The following is a 19,374-nucleotide window of genomic DNA, read 5'->3' on the forward strand; positions in this document are numbered from 1 at the left end:
TAGAAAATAAAAACATAAGAACACATAACGGTAAGATCAGGCCACTCAGCCAGTCTATGCTCCATTTATCGACAGACAAGAGTGTCTACCACTGAATCACCCCCAGGGTCTTTGCCTCCGCTCTGTGATGTGGCTCTGCGGTGGAGGAGGTTGTAAAAGAGGTGAGGCGGATGAGGTAATGGAAGGGGAGGAAGTGACATTCATTTAATTTTCCATTTAGCCTTTGTGTTCCCTGGGGAACGCAGGCCATTGACCAAACACAGCCATCCCCCCCTCCTGTCCTGGGCCTTCCGCTCAGCTCGTTTTCCCCCCTGCTCTCATTTCCTGCTCCGAGTCTCTTCTCCAGGTGGTCTCTGGGGTCTGCCTCTCCTGCACTTCCCCTGGGGGTTCTAGTTAGAGACTGGTGATGTTATTATTTGACCATCTTAGTGTGACCCGACAAACTCCACTTCCTCTTCCTTAGCCGTATTTGTATCTGCTTCTGTTTTGAGAGTCTCTGGTTGCTGATGGTGTGAGGTCCGGCCAGTACATACAGCAGAGTCTTCGTAGTCAGTGGTTGATGAAAAGTTTGGAGGCCACTGAGCATGTTTCCATTGGTCTTAACTACTGCTTGTATTTTTTCCATAGACTGCGTTGTTGCCGTTCTCGTTGTGTTAGTGTTAATCAGTTTAACCTTCAGGGTCCAAGTGACTATGCGGTGTCCTGCACTTGGACGGTATTCTCTTAGGGTTCGTCATACTGTCTGGTTGGTATAACTTTGTGTACTCGCTCTGGATAAGAGCGTCTGCCAATGCCTGTATTAATGTAGTAAGGTTCTCCGTGGCACAAACAGAAAGGCTGGATGTTGAAATCTGTTTGGTCTAAGGCATGGAGCTTGCTCTCCAAATATTCTTCAGGATGAAGGCTGCTCCAGTTTTATTGATTCTTGGAATTACATTAGCATCTGTGCCCCCAAGAACACTTATCACAGTTCCTAAATAGGTGAGTTTGTTGAACCCCTTCTAAACTGCTATTCCCCATTATAATTGGTGTGGGGGTTTTATGGTTGATTGACATTGCTGGAGGAAGTGACAGAGCAGGAGAAGCTGAATGCACAGTTGCATACAAAGGTTGCGAAAGATGAACAAACATAATTTTAAGACAGAGACAGAACACAGAATATAAACATAAGACAAAAAAGCCAAAGAAAGGAAAGATGGTTATTTTCTGGGGATATCATAGTTACCATGTTGAAGAATGGGAGAGTGAGGACCAATTAGGAGGTGATGGAAGGGGGGGGGGGGGGCAATGGGGAGGGAACCTGGGTGATGTAAGGAGAGGTGAGCGGGGAGGACGGTAGTCATGTCAGAAGAAGCTGTTGATGACACAGGCGGGTGGGGAAGGTCTATCCTGCATTTCCCATCATGCACAAACGCGCCATCGAACGAGGTCTAACCTGCGAGGGGGTCGTTACATTTATCTCGGGCACGAACGCGTCATCAAACAGGTTGATGATGTTTTCCTGTTTGAGGTCTTTGGACGGGGTGACTTTGGGCGGGGGGGGCACGGGCGGGCCAGGCCTCAGCTGCAGCGTCCACAGAGCGAGCGGCACGCACAGGAGCGCACGCACGAATCGTTGGCGAGAGAGACACAGAGACACAGCACAAGGTTAGCACGATAGCGCCGGGCGTGTGTTCGCAGAGTGCAGTCAGTGAAAATTCCACACTGGCACGTCGCATCCTTACGCCAAGCTCTCTGAGCAGTTTCTGCGACACATCTCACATACGCACACCTCAAACACCTCTCAGCCTCTACGTAACTATATGCTACGTAGTATGCTATCTAGTAGCTAGCACGAAACACACAGACTACACACCATGACACATCTCACATACGCACACCTCAAACACCTCTCAGCCTCTAGGGACAAACTATATGCTACATAGTATGCTATCTAGTAGCTAGCACGAAACACACAGACTACACACCATGACACATCTCACATACGCACACCTCAAACACCTCTCAGCCTCTACGTAACTATATGCTACGTAGTATGCTATCTAGTAGCTAGCACGAAACACACAGACTACACACCATGACACATCTCACATACGCACACCTCAAACACCTCTCAGCCTCTAGGGACAAACTATATGCTACATAGTATGCTATCTAGTAGCTAGCACGAAACACACAGACTACACACCATGACACATCTCACATACGCACACCTCAATCACCTCTCAGCCTCTACGTAAGGGACAAACTATATGCTACGTAGTATGCTATCTAGTAGCTAGCACGAAACACACAGACTACACACCATGACACGTCTCACATACGCACACCTCAAACACCTCTCAGCCTCTACGTAACTATATGCTACGCAGTATGCTATCTAGTAGCTAGCACGAAACACACAGACTACACACCATGACACGTCTCACATACGCACACCTCAAACACCTCTCAGCCTCTACGTAACTATATGCTACGTAGTATGCTATCTAGTAGCTAGCACAAAACGCACAGACTACACACCATTCTGAAACTACCAGACAGGCGTGGGATCTGCAGCACTCCATACGAAGGTGCACTGATCCTGTCTGTCAGCTGGGGGAGGATACCCGGCTCGGAGGCTTTACCTTGGACGGAGATTTTGGAATGGCTGGTGCTGACCCTCCCGCAGGAGAGAGGCTGTGATTGGCGGCCTCCTGTGGCTTCACACTGGGGAGGGAGGAGACAGGCGGTGATTGACAGCTGAGCTGCTCATTCTCTGGCTTCCTTCCCAATTAAGAGTGCGCATTCTGCAGGCAAGTCATAGCGAATAGCTTAGCCTCGCTGCAAAGTGTGGCATCAGTATTACTGTAAATATGCCAGCAGCCATACCACGCTGTAGCCTTTCCATGTCCATCAGCTGAAGCTAAGCAAGGCTAGGCTTTGTTAATACTTGGATGGGAGACCTCCTGGGAATACTGTGTTGGTGGACCAGTACTTGGTAGTGTTCCCACTGATCCAAGCAGAAAAACTGATACCCCCAGAGCAGTGACAGGGATGTAGACGCTTCTGTACATTCGGTGAGACACTGAACCATGGTTCTGAAGGACAGCGCTCACAAAAGCTCATGAAACAAAAGGATATGAGCTGAATACCTCAAAAACCTTTTTTTCTACATCTTTTTCCTAGTCCCTTTCATTCACTATACCCCAAAATGAGAACTGTTCTTAGTTAACCTACCTGATTAATTTAAGGTAAATTATATTAAATTCTTTAGCTCACAACGATATATTTATCTAACTGGGCTTGTAATGCTACATTTGCATTTAGAAAATTAAATTATCAAGCGAAAACAATTTATTTTACGATATAGTAGTTTTAACAATCAAGCAAGGTCGTCCAATGTGTGAGTCATCATCTCACCGTTAAGGTCAAAGTCATCTGAAGGAACATCTCTGGTCCCTCACACTCATTGAAAAACTACTTACCTACCAATAAGCAACAGCACCCCCACACACACACACACACACTCTTTATAAATGAGGTGTACATCACTGCCATGTCCCACCGTGACCAGATGCACTCTGCACTGTAACCCCCCTTCCTGCCCCTCCCCCACTCCGGGGCAGCTGAGCTTGGCTAAGGTTACGCAAGAAAAACAGTCATCCAATCACAACATGCCTGACCATGCAACCCCGCCCATTACCATGCAGGTCTACTCCCGATTGGCTGCAGGTCCCCTCTAACACAGCCATCACCAGTCAAATTCACGCTAACGTATCTCTATAACACACCCATTAGCATGCAAACTCACTCCAACCCAACCATTGTCAGGCAAACATCCTCTTCTGCACCTGTTACTATAGACATTCACCCCCAATCCACCCATTAACAAGCAAGCTGACTCCAAACATGCTTGCCATACCCAGTAAACCTAAACTACGCTAAGTAGTTGCATAAACTTGCATAAAAACACAACTTTGAGCACACAAACGACTTCTTCACAAACCCGAAGCTGTGTATTCTCAAAGCACACGCCTTTACAATGTGCGCATGCATTCATCCTTTGCAACTCAAGCGCAACGCGCGCAGTGGCGAATCAATCGCAGGCTCAGACATGCATTAACAAAAAGCACAGCAGCAAGCTCATCATCCCCAGTGCTGTTCCAGTACCTCTTCACTGATCCGGCTGTCTTCACATCCACTGTACCTGCTTGTCTGCGAGGGACGTAAACATGTTCACCACCTCAAAAACAACATTTTCACACCTTGCTAGCATAGGACATTTACTAGTATAACATTGGGACCTGGCGAGAATTAGGACAGAAGTCATGTGCTTAGAGGACAGAGAAGTCATGTGACCCAGGTGTGCAAAGAGAGGACAAAGGTTGTGTGACCAGGTGTAAGAGGTCTGGTAAATGAATGAGACGACTTTCTGCTGGAGTAATCATGTGTACACAAGCAACCTCTGACAAGTATCTAAAAGGCAGATGTACAAGTAGGTGACCGACCGTCAATTGTCACGTCTAAGTTGCTCACCCAGTTTGGTTGTCGTCTTCCAGTTTGGTCAAGCAATCATTTAGGTTCTGGTTCAGCTGCAGATAGATGGACAAAGGGAAAGAGAAAGACAGTTATCAACAGTTTCTCAGAATACAAGCAGCAGATTTACTGGCCATAATACCAACACGAGGTGGTATCATAAAAATCTGCATTTACTTGCTTAATTAATCAACCAATCATTCACACTATGGAAGGAGGGCAGCCTCTTACCTTTCCCATCTCTCTGTGGAACTTTTCCTCCAGACCAGCAACACTCTGGAATGTGTTAACATAGAAGCCAACGCGACTGAGTGTAGAGAGGGGAAGAGAATTTTTATTTTTAATAACACATTTCGTGGTGCTTTCCTCTTACCCACAACTTTGCTGACATTTGACTTTCCCACATTCCTTTGTGTGTGGTCTGCCCTAAGGACTGCTATGGCGAACGTCCCTCACAAACATAGTCATTCTATTCAAAGAGGAGGAAATTACAGATTATTTAACCCTCCTGTTATGTTGCGGTCAAATTGACCCTTTTTAAGTTTGAAAATCTAGGAAAAATACTTAAAATTATTTTCAGTATGAACTCTTCTACTGGCCTTAATTAGTGTAATCAACATTCTAAATGAAAATGGTTCATTTCATGTATTTGCAAACCCCCCCTGTATGTTTATATCACCCGGGAACATTTTGCTGTACCTAAAAAATGAACAGAACAGGAGGGTTAATCACACTACATGACTAAAAATATCTGGACACCACTTGGCACGGGGCTGTTTTTGGTGGTTTGGGCTAGGGCCCTTAGTTCCAGCGAAGGCAAATCTTAATGCTACATCACACAATGACATTCTAGACGATTCTGCGCTTCCCCAACACTTTTGGGAAGGCCCTTTCCTGTTTCAGCATGACACTGCCCCCAGGCACACAGTGAGGTTCGTATAGAAATGGTTTTGTCACGAATGGTGTGGAGGAACTTGACTGGCCTGCACAGAGCCCTGACCTCAACCCCATTCAGCACCTTTGGGATCAATTGGAAAGCCAACTGTGAGCAAGGCCTAATTGCCCAATCAGTGCCCGGGGCATATTTTACTTTTCAAAATATTTACAGTACAAATCAAAGTTTGTATAATTGTTCTGGTTACAGGTTCCTAATTGACCATTCAGGCCCCCATCAAAGAAAAAAAAAACTGAGACAGACTGACACACACATCATACACCATTTTACATGGTTTTATTGCCTTACACCTTACCCCTCAGCACCACCCTCTCTCCCAGGTGTGGGTGTGGCTCACCTGTTCCACAGAGATGGAAGCTCCTCCTGCAAGTCCACATTGATTTCCTCAAACACCTTCTGAGCTCTGCCCAATTCTTCCTCTGCCTGGAAACACACGTACACGTGTGCGCACGCACGCACGCACGCACACACACACGCACACACACGTACACGTACATGCACACACACACACACACGCACACAAGCATGCACATGCATACACAGACAAGCACAAATGCATTGTTTTCAAATATGGACAGACTGACCACTATAGAAGAGAAATGTCAATTTTAGCAAATGACATATTTCCTTTAAGTCATTTGTTGCAAAGAAAAAAAACACCCCATCGTAGAACTCATAATTTTGAAAATGATTAGGTGATAAATACAAATTCTGTACAAATCACAAGGACAATACATGACAGTATGAAATGGGCTACCACTTAACAATTGTTAATCTGACTGATGTATTCTCTGTTGGTAAATAAAATGCTCTAATGTAAATGTGCACTTTCCCATCTGTTTGGGAGGAAAAACTGCTAGAAACAGGGGAGCCAGGGGAGGTGTGCTCCTGACCGAGAGTTGCAAGCACACAGAGGTGAGGTGTTAGCATTAGCATTGGGCTAGCGGGAGGCAGCGTGCAGAGGTAGGTAAGGAGGTGCTGATTGCTCACAGTCACCTGGTTTCTTGACAGGTTAGTTTGAGCGACATGGTGGGCTGACAGAATGCCCTGAGCCCAGCCAGGAGCCGCTTTCTCCAGGAGCGAGACCGGCTGGCCGTGCACAGAGAGAGAGAGAGAGAGAGCAAGAGAGGGAAGGAGAGAGAGAGAGAGGTAAGAAGTGCGTGTAACACTGATGAACAAGGAGCTTGTTGACCATACATGGTCCTGAATTTACGATACACATTCTGAACATTTCTATGAATACAGAAAACCAGGAAGCACACATATGTACAGCCCAGAACTGTGGTTCACACACGCCGACATGCAGGCACGCACACACACACACACACACACACACACACACACATACCCATGCCCGCACACTTACACGTGCACGTGTACATGCACACATACATAGACAAACACGCATACAAAGAACCCCTTCAGCTGCAGCAGTTTTATTTTTTGCACGGGTACTGGTTACTTCCGTTGCGCTTGTAATGTCAGCACAGACACAGGCAGCAGAGTCCTGCACCTCCTCTGCTGAGAACCGCGATTTCCACCAGACGTGCACCGCGGCGCCGTTCGGCTGGAGGTGCTGTGGGTGCAGGGGGCGAATTACCTTCGCCATCTTGACCTCGTCTTTCTTCTTGCCCTTCTGCAGGGAAGCGAAGTGATGTCGCGCACTGTCAAAATCCACCAGCTTCCTGTCTCGCTTGGCGATGCGTGCCTGCAGGGGGGACGGAGAGGCGGTGAGCCGGCCGCCAGCGCCACAGAGCAAAACAATCAGTCCCACAATCCTCCTCACCTTAATATCCGGGAACTGGCCCAGGTACGTATCCATGGAGATCAGGGCGTGGTCCACAAGTTTCTGATGGAAGTCTGTCCAGAGGAGGTCAGTGTCCTGTAACACAAATAGAGCGTTGTACAGACACACACACAGACACACACACACACACACACACACAGGACTTCAGCCAACCTACTCATCATCTAATTGCAGCCTTGTGAAAGATATGATAAAGGAGAAAAACTAAATACAGGAAGAGCAGCTCAAACACAGCCTAAATGGTCCTCAGTCTACAGCTCTGTTCACATGGGACTGGGCCTAATTACCCAGTGTATTTTACCAGAAAGCTCCACTCCCAAACAAATACCTTAGAGATGTCAGCAAATCTACTCCCACATGAATAGGGCTTTATCGCTACACGCTGGGGGCTGAGGAACAAAGCACATTTACCTCCATGATATCCTGCTCCTGCTCTTACATCTCCTTTACAGAGAAGATGGAGGACAGAGTGGAGAAAGAGAGAGAAGAGAATGCAAGAGAAATAGGGGGGGAAATGGTAGAAAGTGTTCATGCTGAATGAGAGGGAGGAAGTGTCCTGACACACACATGCATGGACAATACGGACTCATCGTCTGTCACCGCAATAATGGAAACTGAAAATGTTTAAAATATTAAGACCTGAAAACAGAGAAAGAGAAAAGGTTGGAGGTGTGGATGCTCAGGGGCTCTGGAGAGATTGATGGAAATACAGAAACGTGGCGCTGAGGATAAAGACCTCTACTATGGAGTCCACGTCCTCCTTGCCGTTCCATTCTGGCTCATACATGTCCACCAGACAATCCTGCAGACGCTTGGATGACTCCTGCATTGCTGTGGGGTGACAGACAGCCAGACACACTTTAACAATAACTGTATGATTATATACTAGTATATTTCATATTGTTTACACTTACTAACACTGCACTGGTTTGTCTGACTGTAGGCAGAATGTAGGATATTATCGGGCTCTATAAACTCAATTTAATTTTCCCTTAAATTCCATTTCAGATATTTTTTTTCTGTGTAACTATTTCTCAGTTTTATTTTTCCTGCTTTGGAATTTCCTGATTATCATCTAAGGCAACATTCCCTCCCCTCCAAAAGAAACACCCTAACCGCTGACATCTAAAAACATAACACGAAACTGAAAGTGGAAAGCTGGAGCTGAGCAGAGACAAAAGAATGGAAGGGGAGGGGAGGGGGGGGCCTTGCGTTTGGGGAGTTGTAGACTTTCCAATACATGATTGTAATTTGGAGTTTAAAAGCGGATTAGAGAGAGCTCTGCGGCAGCTTTCAACAACAACTCGACAGCAAACAAATAACCAAATTACAGTAAAAAGAATCAGCTTGTCTTTCAATCGGCTGACTGTGTTGCTTTTTTTTTTGTTGTGTTTTTCAGAGGTTGCAGCAGTCAGACATTTTGTGGTGTTGCTGACTCCACTACAATGCAGCAGATGTTACACACATGCATTTTGAAGATTTTGTTGTGTTTCATGTTAATTACTGAACTCCGCGATTCTGTCTGTTTTTCTCATGGCAGAAACCAAAATGGCCGTAGCGTTGATCAGGATGAGAGAGGAGTTGTAAGGCTGTGCAGATGCAACCAACCAAAAGACACAAAGGCACAAAGGCACACAGAGGACATCATACCTTTGACTGCTGCCAGGTAAGCTCTCAGGTCTTTCTGCAGCTTGGAGCCCTCTACCTAGAAACACACCCAATAAATAACACTGAGATTAAAGATAAAGCTGTTCAACACTGTCAGTTCAAGCAAACATACTTTCGTTTGCATACCCTAACACTGAGAGGGAGGAAACCACAGCAATGATGCACCACTGCCTATTGATTTATGAAAAAAGAGAAATAATACCCGCAATTAAGGGGATTATACAATGTCACTCTGGCCCAAACCACAAAAATATCACCCTTGTGCATTAGTATGGAAGATAGCCTTAAAAAAGAATGATTTGTCCAGAATTTCAGATTCAGTTATTCTTTACTGGCATGACTACACACAAGCATAGTATTGCAAAAGCATCATTGACATAAAATGTAAATTAACAGTAACAATAAAGCTACAAGGTAGCTGAATTTACAAAAGATCATAAATATAGTCTTTTAAAACATGACTGCCAGGGCCCGGTTCTGACAGTATTGCTGTAGCAGCTTGATGCTGCCGTAGTCCTAAGCCAGTGAGTGAAGGCAGCACCAGGTCATTTGCACAAACCACAGACGTAACTTCCATGCTGTGTAGGGTGCAGGCAGGGGCTGCAGTACCCAACCTCTAAAGATGAACGATCAGAGCATATATGGCATTTTGGTAGCTGGGAGAGGATAGGAGAGCATTCTTTAGCAAAGTCAGGACTATATTTATATCTTTGTCAGCTCTGAGAAAAAGTAACTGGGTAAATAAGTAATGATAGTCATCCATGATGTCTTTTTGAGTGCTCCGTCAACAGTATATATAATTATAGTGCTGACTGAATAGAGTTTACAAACATAAGTAAGCATTAATTATTCAGAGCTGCTACATAATTTAAGAGTGAAGGTTACTGATATGCTGCAGGGTACTGTACAGCTGCAATGTCTATAGGGGTTCCCTACTTTGTTTAGCACTTCCTCTGGGTGAGCTGTGGTTTCTCTTCCTCTTGAGCTGAATATTGTCTCAGAAAACAAGGACAAGTGAACTACTGCCTCCTGCTGTTTGGGAAGGTGGATTTTATTATGTCCCAAACCCCATCCCCTGGCTATAGTTGAGACAACACTGTCTTTCTCGGGGGACCATTAGATTTGGCGTTGTCACAACAAGATGGCCTCATTCCTGGGTAGAAATAGATATTTTTACGTTACATTAGAGAAAAGTCTGTTGTAAGGAGTCAGTTAGCATTCTGAGCTTATTGGCCTTTTCCAAAATGAGTTGCCTTTTTATTTTGCCTGCGTTTAACATGATTCTGTCTTCTTTGGTAGCGAAATTGAGAGGATTATGAGATTTTAAAATCTGCCTAACTGCTTAGCTCATGTTAAAGGGTGAAATGAGGGGACGGTCTGAAGGAGGGACCCGAATCTCACCAGCTGCTTGTTGAAGTTAATCACGCCTTCCTCAAACGCCACATCCTTGGTCTCATCTGCTTTACCAAGCTTCTGTAGAACCTGCAACACAACACAGACACACAAGAATTGGTAGAGGAATCGGCACGCCATCTTTCTCATCCTGATATTTACCAACAACCCTCCATACTTAATATTGTGGTGACCAATTTGATTGCCAGAAGCTCCCGGAAAACATGCCGCAGTACTGACATTTCAAACACGACTTGGGGAAAGCAAATTTAAAAAAAAAACAAGAAAAAAGACGATGTGTACCATGTGCCCTTCTCTTTGCTAAATGCTAAAACTGAGCAGCTTTGGGTTTGGTTCATACTTGGAAGGGAGACCTCCAAAGAAAACTAGATTGGAGCTGGAGGGATGGGGAGCACTTCTCCCTCTGAACCAAACCGAAATCCAGTGCCCCTGCACAGCAATGGGGGTGCTGCACTGTAGAAAGTAGATGGGATGGATGGGTTGCTGAACCTGGTCCTGACACACTGTGGTAACAAAATAAAAACCAAAATTGCCACTTTTTCTGAGAGTAGGGGCGATAACCTCGGTGTCCTGGCTAAATTCCCACAAAAAAACAGGCTCTAAATTTCCCAAGCTAATTACCCCATGTATCTGGTTGGCACATAATCACTTGCATTTGCACTATGATTCCCCAGGTTGCCTACCTTCTTAAATAAAGATAACAAATGGTCCCTGCCAAGATGACACAAATAACACTTCCTTTCACTAAACGCTTTGTAAATACGGATGTCCTCTAGTAGCACACTGCATTGCCCACGTTTTGGGACTCACTTCCTTTGAGCACAGCTTACAGGAAATGCTCCACCACAAACGAATTATGGCCATTAATAAACTGCAACTCAGCAAGTGCACATCCCCCGCAATTACTACACACACACGCACATGCACACACAAAGAACACAAGCACAATCTGGCGTTTGTAAGCACTGCATGCACGCACATTTGAGTTTTTTTATTCAAAACGCTACTTAGAGCTTTGCTTATTTTTAGATATCACTTCAAAGCATTTATTAAATGAGTGCAGCAAATTTCAAATTGAGGTCTTTCGTACATTTTGAAATACGACCCATTGGTCCCCACTTTCACATTCACATGTACTATTACATAAAAATCCCCTCCACAGGACCTCCCCCAAATCCCCTTTCCCACCCCAGCTGACCTTTCACCACCCCACCCAAAAATGCTTTGTAGTTCTTCATATCCTATTCACTTTGAAAGTAGGATGTAACTCTGAGGTAAAAATAAATATGCCCTTCTTACATTACTTTTTTTGTTTTTGTTTTGGGGGGGGTTAGAGTATCACTCTATTCTCACTGAATTGGATAATTTATACTGACATCATGGTTAATGATTCCAGTTTTTCTCATGTTGGTGTTAGGTCAGAATGCAACATAACGCCTTTTCATGACTGTAATAATCTCATAATTCAGGAGTAATATATTATGCCCCATTTTCTTGGACTCTTGGTTATTTCCTGTGGCCTTTTCATGATGGTAAAAGACGGGTCAGCATCTGTGTAAGCATTACGAGACGAAAAAAAACTTATCCGGAAATCTCTCACTGCTTTACACTTTCACTACTGCATTTCGCTACTGAACTGTGAAACTGTTCTGCCAGCCCTGAGATGAGAACAACCAGTGAAGACAGCAGAATTTAAAAAAAGAAAGGGGAACTAGCCTCTAGACTGGCACCGTAAGACCATTATCCAGACCCTGGTCTCAGCCCCACTGACTCAGTGCTCCAGCCACAAGGCTATCTGGTCACCCGCTCCTGGCCCAGGCAGCCAGAGACCAGCGGCTGGTGCCGTGCAGGCACGCAGGAGCCCTGGGGCAGGACAAGCCGGCTTGCTGGGGGCTCACTCTGTCAGAGGCTGCTGGGATCGATCTGTGTCACACTGTGAGCCTTCACACAGAACTACATTCCGCACAACTGAAATGAACAAGCTGTAATCAGAGCCCTGCGGTTTCAGGAGCACAGTGGAGCCAGCCGTGTTAATTAGGCCACATGTTTTAAAAAGGCCTTACGGCCAGGCCAGACAAAAGAGTCATGTCACAACATAACTGTTTTAGAATGTTGCAGAAATGGACTGCAGCAGTGTGAACCACCCCATCTCAGAATGTATGCAGTTGCAGACGATACCTCTTGTCTAATCGCAGATGGCTAGTTTTAGAAGGCAACGTACGTCAGTGCTTTAGCTACACATTTCTAGCCAAACTACTTTGTATTTCGTCTCCGAATCGGCAGTGACACCAGCTCTTCCAGGTGTGCCTACTAAACAATGAAAAGACGGGTGAAATGAATAAACAATGGTGAAACGAGGTCCTTGCACAACCGTGCTTACACTCGACATACTGGGTGCTCTAGCCCCCATTGCTGGCTCCAGGTCTGGATCTTTGGCTCTTACCTTGACGAAGCTTTGCTTTTATCAACAATACTGCTGCTACCTGCAAGCATCCCTCGATTGCTGCTACCTTCATCCGTTTTTGCTATATTGACCTCGCTATTTTCCAGATGCGTATTGCAACCAACTAGGAAGTGACTGTCAACAAGGAAGTAGAGTGAATATTTGCTATGGTAACTGCAAACAATGTCTCATCTCAGACATTGAACAGATCAGTTTTAGAATGTTGCAAACCATATGTTTTGCAGAGTCGGGCAGTTGCGGCCTGTCGCGTTCCGAATCTTCGATCTGGACTGGCTCTGAAAGAGTGACGGTCGTGTGGTTCTAAGGCCATCACGGCCTCTGCATGAGACTCAAGGACGAGGGGTAAAAGGGAGGTTTTAGTCAACAATCTTCACCCGATCAGAGAAGTAATACAGTGGGCTTCCAGGAGGTCCACCGGCTGGTCTCCATGCAAACATGGACAGCCTTTGAAAATTCCATCGACGTCCCTGCTGCACTCTCTCTCTCTCTCTCACACTGCCAGTTCATCCCATGACCCTGCACCCCATCTCCAAAATACCGCAGTGAGTTACCCCCTCCCCACTTCCATCGCACAGGGCGGTCTGTGAGAGGAGCCATGGATTTATGATCCCGAGATGATCCCAGGCACTCTGCCACACACATTCCTGGGGGGGGGGGGGGAACACCTTAAAATCTTCACGTTAGTTAGGCTACTCTTTTACTTCTTCAGTCTAATCATCACCAGAATGTTTCTTTATAAGAATGACATCAGAACATTCTGCTGTGTGAGCAGTCTCCTGGGCACGTATCCACCATTCTAGCCCTTTCTGCTCGTACTCAGGAGAGCTATGATCCTTCAGTCCAAGCCTGCCTCCCACACACACACGCATCTGCCCCTAAGACCAGGCATCGCTGCGTATGGGTGTAATTACCCCTCGGGTCTGGGCCTTTAACAGGAAAGCCGTGGACAGATGAAAGGCGGGAGAGATGGGGGAGGGGTAGGTGCTGTCTCTGTTTTAATGGTGCCCAGTTTGGGTGTTCAGTTTCAGTCCAGAACCTAAGATATCACACAGACGAGCCTCCGCACCTCTCTCCTCGGGGTCCCAGGGGAACAGACCAGCAACTGGCGCCCTGTCACCCTGTGGGGTATTCAGTAATGCCCAATACATCCTACAAGAAGTATACGGGACAGAAATAGGTGATGGGGCGGGGCCATGGATGTGCAGGCAGTGTCTGATTCCTCTGAGTATGATAAGAAGGGTTTGAGCCATGAGTGTACTGACAGTGCCAGAACCTTGGTATGTGAGGGACAGGGTTTGAATAAACAACGTCAGAGCCTAATCGCATGAATCAACTTAGAGCATCACCCCATGTCATTAAAATGATTTACCCAAAGGAAATCATTGTTTGCTTTTGTAAAGCTGAACTTTTATTGGTCAGTTTCCCAGAGCCAAATTAAACCTATTCCTGGGCTACAGAGCACTTTCTGTTGAGGCTCTCCAATGAGTTGACATGATCTGGGTTTAGGTTTCAGTGTAGACAGTATGAAGCAATGGCTAAAAGACAAATGCTCTCCTCAGTTACCACGGAAACAGCATGTGGTTCCAGTAGACAGTGAGAAAAAAAAAACACTTCCTACATTTGACTCTGTCAGCCAGCTGTTTTAAAAAAATGCTTATTCTTCTTTCCATCCTGGAAGTCAGTGTCATTTTGACATTTTTTTGACATTGTAACTTTGTTTCAATAGCTGCAGTGCTGCACGAGTAGATGTGTGTATGAGAGAGTAAGGTAAATTGTTTGCGAACATTTAAACGTGTACACCATCTATCACCCAACGTATTTTTGGAAAGCCAGCTGGTTTAAAAAAAAAACTGCTTATTCTTCTTTCCATCCTTGGAAGTCAGGTGTCATTTTGAACATTTTTTTGACATTTGTAACTTCTGTTTCAATAGCTGCAGTGCTGCACAGAGTAGATGTGTGTATGAGAGAGTGCACAGAGTAGATGTGTGTATGAGAGAGTGCACAGAGTAGATGTGTGTATGTGAGAGTGCACAGAGTAGATGTGTGTATGAGAGAGTGCACAGAGTAGATGTGTGTATGAGAGAGTGCACAGAGTAGATGTGTGTATGTGAGAGTGCACAGAGTAGCTGTGTGTATGTGAGAGTGCACAGAGTAGATGTGTGTATGAGAGAGTGTGTGAAAATGATCTAATTAATATTTCTTCAAATTCTTCTACAGTGAATTCACAGTTTAGATCCCTCCACAGGTCACTTAAGGTTTTAACTCACTTTCATTTCTCCTCAATGTGTATTGTTGTAATGGCTAATTTTAAACTTAAGCTTGGTAAATATTTAGGCTTAAGTTATTTTTTAGCAAGTAGGTAGAAAACTAATAATTGTAATTGAAATTAAAGTGCATTAAAATTGGTTCAGTTCAAGTTTAAAGGGCATATTTCATTTTCTGGAGCATTAAATTTATTTGATTTTTAATGGAGAATTGCTGTTCAGCCTACCTTCATGTTACTTTAAGTATATCTTCTTGCTTTGCACTTGCCCTGATACCCTCCATTGCAAAGCCAGCAGGTCATCAGAACCTGTCCGTAAAATATCCTTCACTGCGTAGAAAAACTGTCTGGACCAACTGAAAACACAGGCCGACACTAAAACTGAAATCATATACTTTTAAAACTTGAGAAAGTGAACTTTTCCTTTCAAGGAAAGATTTATGGGAAATCTCAAGATGGTTTTAGTAGCAAACTTTTGAGGGCAATGAATGTGTATGTAAACCGTCACAGATGTGCGGTGGATGGAGTCTATTTGAACTCTGGTGGTTGTAGGTTTGAGAAGATAGGCTCTCTCTACATTGATTGGAGGGGGAACTCCAAATGCATCCTTCACATACCTCAGCTGTGTTAATGACGTGCCTGTCATTAATTTGGGGTTGTCCTCCTAATTATGTCTAATTTACACCAATGTTGCTGTGCATGTCGTAGGGTTGGGTAACACTCTGAGTTTTAGTCTTTCGTTTGGCTTGGCTTACTACTACCTGAAAATGAGATTTTGAAGGGAGCTCAGATGATCAGTGGACCTCAGTACAAACCTGAACACTGTTCAGACTTGCTATAGGGATTCTGTGTTCTCTCTGAGCGTACAGTTTTGAGGTCACAGATAGGGCTGAAGAACAGGAAGAGTAGGAGTGTGTACGAGGACAGAACGGCTGCCGCGGACATGAAATCCTGAACAACCTTGAGGGCTTCCCTCTCCCTGCGTCAAACGGGCAACCGGCACTAAAACAGAAGGGGCGGGGGCTGTAATGACTCTACAGTCTTTCCCAGAGATGGACTGGCCAACCCCCCAAACCAGCGTGATGATTCGCATCAAACGCACACGGACGTAAATAAGCTCGAGCGAACATAACTGGGCCTGCTCTGCACTGCAGCATTGACATGGCCGGCCATTTGTGCAGGGGGAGGGGAGGGTTGCCCCCATGTCCATACTGGAAAGGGGGAGGAGGTTCCCCTTTTCTTCATATTTTTACCTCTCTCCAAAATACAGCGTATTTAGCCTACAAATACTTCGTTGCGAGTACTTTTACAATTTGTAGCTTCCACTAAACGTGCTGGCAAGATGACCAGACGAGGAGACCGAGGCTCAGAGGATTCTCAGAGTGTCCATCTGTAGAATCTGGTTTACAAACCGAATGTGCCCATTGGGTCAGCGAACGCTGGTATATCTTCTCATTAAAGAAAACAATGATGTATAAATACTGTCTGAAGCATGCATACCAGGAGCTCGCTGACTTCAATCGACCTCTGCAGCTGAATAATTTCCGAACCTCAACCCCCCTTTTGCGCTTAACAACCACACAGGACGCCGCATATGAAGCTATAAGGATAATCAATTTGGAAATCCCGGTTATCCTAGCAGCGAGAGTATGAGGGAACGTTGAAACTACATTTTCATGCGCCGGTAACGGTCAACTCCTCGTCGAGAAATAAACAGTGAAACCCGTTCAGCACCTTGGCAATAGAACGCTGGCTAACGTTAGAACAAGAGCGCTTTTACAATTGTGCTAGTAAGTCCTCAGGAAATGGAAATCTTCCTCTAACGACATGACTCATAAGTCCTATGACATTGGATGCTTCCATGAGGACTCCGCAAAATGCCTTGTACGAAAAAACTAACAACCAGAAATGACGGTGTGGTGAAAATGTCGCCTATCTGACAGAGCCCAATGATGAAAACATAATGGTGACTAACAGTCATTCAATACATTGCAAACAAGCCAGCCATCGAAAGCCCGCATATTAGATAGCTATAAGAAATATTTTCAACAGCACATCTCTGATGGACAATTCTGCGCGTTAATGAATTATCTAGCTATCGAATGTAGAAAACGGGTTAGTACTGCTACAAAATCTAGCTTTAAAAAATATATTTTCCAGACTACTCTTCCTGCAAGAACGCACAGCCCATCATTTGTCTTTCATGAGCACGCGAACAGCATCCAAGGGGCATCACACGAGTGCTCTGACAATTGGGAAAAGGTAACCTCAAATTGCTCTGCCGCAACCACATAAGCTAAATGTAGCAGCCTTTACCTACTGATTGCTATCCCATACCCCTTACCTTTTCCTGCGCTCTGGTTAATTTCTTCTGTACATTGCTTGCCAGTTTCCCTGCAGTGACTCCTTTCTCTGCCATCTTGCCTCCTTTAGGCTCAACAAGCAGATCAGATAAAATGGGATGTGAGATGATAATGAAGAGACAAAAAACGTCGAGAGAAAAAAACAACGGACGTAGCTACCGCGAATACTGTGCTCTGGTACTACGTTCAGTTGGGGGTGGTGAACCTTCTTAAAGGCACACCACACGGTCTGCTAGAGCTAGATAGCCTAATTCTACGCCTTTACCGTTGATTTTTAAAGGTTTGAAAACGCCAAGTTTCGCAAATATATGTCCTTCTATTTGAATAAAAGTGGTATTTAAATATACCCTTCTAGAAAAGGTTAATCAGACCACCCTGGTATTTGTGCTGTCTCTCATCCGAAGCATGAAGCTACGGAACAGTCGGCCCAATATGGAGCAATTTCCCAGCGTTCGTACTGTGTTTTATGGTCTCTTAAAGACACAGAATGATGTTCGCTGTTAACGCAACAGAATGCATCTGTGTAAGGCAATGAAATAGTTCCGCCCTGTTCGGTGTTTGTATTGTAGGTTGTCCGAAATTCACACTGGGGATTGCTAAATGTTAAAAAATTAAGTTAAATTGAATTGTTAATTTATTTTTGTGAGCTATAACGTCGAGTTTTATGGCTCTGATGCAGAGGGATAGCTGTAGAGGGAGGCGGCAAGCCCAAAAAATGTTTTCCACATACACAGCAAAGAAAATCATTTTTTCATAAATATTTTCAGTTTCGAGGCGCCCTGAATCTCTCCGGATAGCCTAATGTCGCTTTTGTCCAGCAGATGGAAGCACAGTATGTTAGACCCGAGGAGGACGACAGTGGTCCAGTGCCAGAGGTAGCGTCACAGGTTCTCGTGTTTTACTGATCATGAAAACTGCGCGAGATAAACACAGGGAACTAGCCTATCCCCTAGGGTCTCACAGTATGCCCACAGATGAATGTCTTAATGTGGTCGTATGAACGATGTCCTATCACTGCATTGATTTTTATAGTTTCTATGTTTATGAAGTGGACGTAAGACAGCGGCGGTTTATTCATCTTATTCGCTGAATATTCGCTGCATTAACAATGTCCTTTTTATGAAAACAAACCCACGGGTTATCTCCTCAGTCTGATTGATAGAAATCACCTGTGTAAGGACATAGTTTTAGTTTGAGAATAAAACAAACCTATCGGGGAAGTCCCGCGAAAATTCGTCAAACCAAAAAATAAGCGTTTCAAGAGTTACTAACAACATATGAAGGCCATGACATGTGGAATCATTTTTTTTAGGTCTAGGCAGTTTTTTTGAGTTTAGACCCCGAACAATCTGAGCTGATTGTTACATTTTAATACCTGGTTAAACTGAAGTCATAGGCTACAACATTTGGGTTGTTCAGCACCAGGGACAGCTACTGTTAGATTTGAGTGACACTTCTTGTCACGTGAGGTTAAAAAATGAGCACTTGTTTTTAAAATCCCGACAGGGAAAGGCATTCTTGGATATAACTTACAGCCCTTACTCATGATAAGTGCACAGCAGGAACTACTCAAAGCCAAGTGAACATCGTGACTTAATGTACAAATTAGGTGGCGAAGAAATCTTTGTGAAGGACGGCAAAACGACATTTTGCCACAAACCTGAAACAGTTACTGTGCAGTTAATGTGATTCTGGCTGCATGCTCACTACCAAATTCATCCCACAAAAAATAACGTGCACGATCCCGGCTACATATTATAAACAAAATACGTTGCAAATAGGCTGTAGGTAATTTATTAATTTTGCTTGCTTTGAAAAGTCTGGCATGCAATATACAGTGCTTGTGTATGTGAGTGCGATCCTCAACACAGACACACCCATGTAGTTTATGGATGTGAATTAGTTGAGTGATATTTCAGCTCC

The 19,374-nt window shown here is 44.7% G+C and overlaps 1 protein-coding gene across 8 annotated transcripts in view; it reads right to left on the reverse strand.

The window, feature by feature from the left end:
* The window catches only part of LOC135240650 (myc box-dependent-interacting protein 1), a 24,933-nt gene extending 7,027 nt beyond the window's left edge, over positions 1 to 17,906 (reverse strand). Inside the window, exons 1-13 of one of the 8 annotated variants that reach the window (XM_064310427.1) lie at positions 17,433 to 17,906; positions 10,350 to 10,430; positions 8,931 to 8,985; positions 8,017 to 8,111; positions 7,260 to 7,355; positions 7,074 to 7,181; positions 6,470 to 6,562; positions 5,811 to 5,896; positions 4,750 to 4,825; positions 4,519 to 4,574; positions 4,153 to 4,197; positions 2,628 to 2,709; positions 1,436 to 1,564 (exon numbers count right to left, since the gene is read on the reverse strand). In XM_064310427.1, the coding sequence (XP_064166497.1) occupies positions 1,436 to 1,564; positions 2,628 to 2,709; positions 4,153 to 4,197; positions 4,519 to 4,574; positions 4,750 to 4,825; positions 5,811 to 5,896; positions 6,470 to 6,562; positions 7,074 to 7,181; positions 7,260 to 7,355; positions 8,017 to 8,111; positions 8,931 to 8,985; positions 10,350 to 10,430; positions 17,433 to 17,507 (1,077 nt within the window). In that variant the 5' untranslated portion in view covers positions 17,508 to 17,906. The remainder of the gene's footprint in view (positions 1 to 1,435; positions 1,565 to 2,627; positions 2,710 to 4,152; positions 4,198 to 4,518; positions 4,575 to 4,749; positions 4,826 to 5,810; positions 5,897 to 6,469; positions 6,563 to 7,073; positions 7,182 to 7,259; positions 7,356 to 8,016; positions 8,112 to 8,930; positions 8,986 to 10,349; positions 10,431 to 17,432) is intronic. The other 7 variants (XM_064310432.1, XM_064310433.1, XM_064310428.1 and 4 more) reach the window with 7 other exon arrangements.
* Between the last annotated feature and the right edge of the window lie 1,468 nt (positions 17,907 to 19,374).

The sequence above is a fragment of the Anguilla rostrata genome, chromosome 15 (assembly GCF_018555375.3).
Source record: "Anguilla rostrata isolate EN2019 chromosome 15, ASM1855537v3, whole genome shotgun sequence".
In the NCBI taxonomy this organism is placed as follows: domain Eukaryota; kingdom Metazoa; phylum Chordata; class Actinopteri; order Anguilliformes; family Anguillidae; genus Anguilla; species Anguilla rostrata.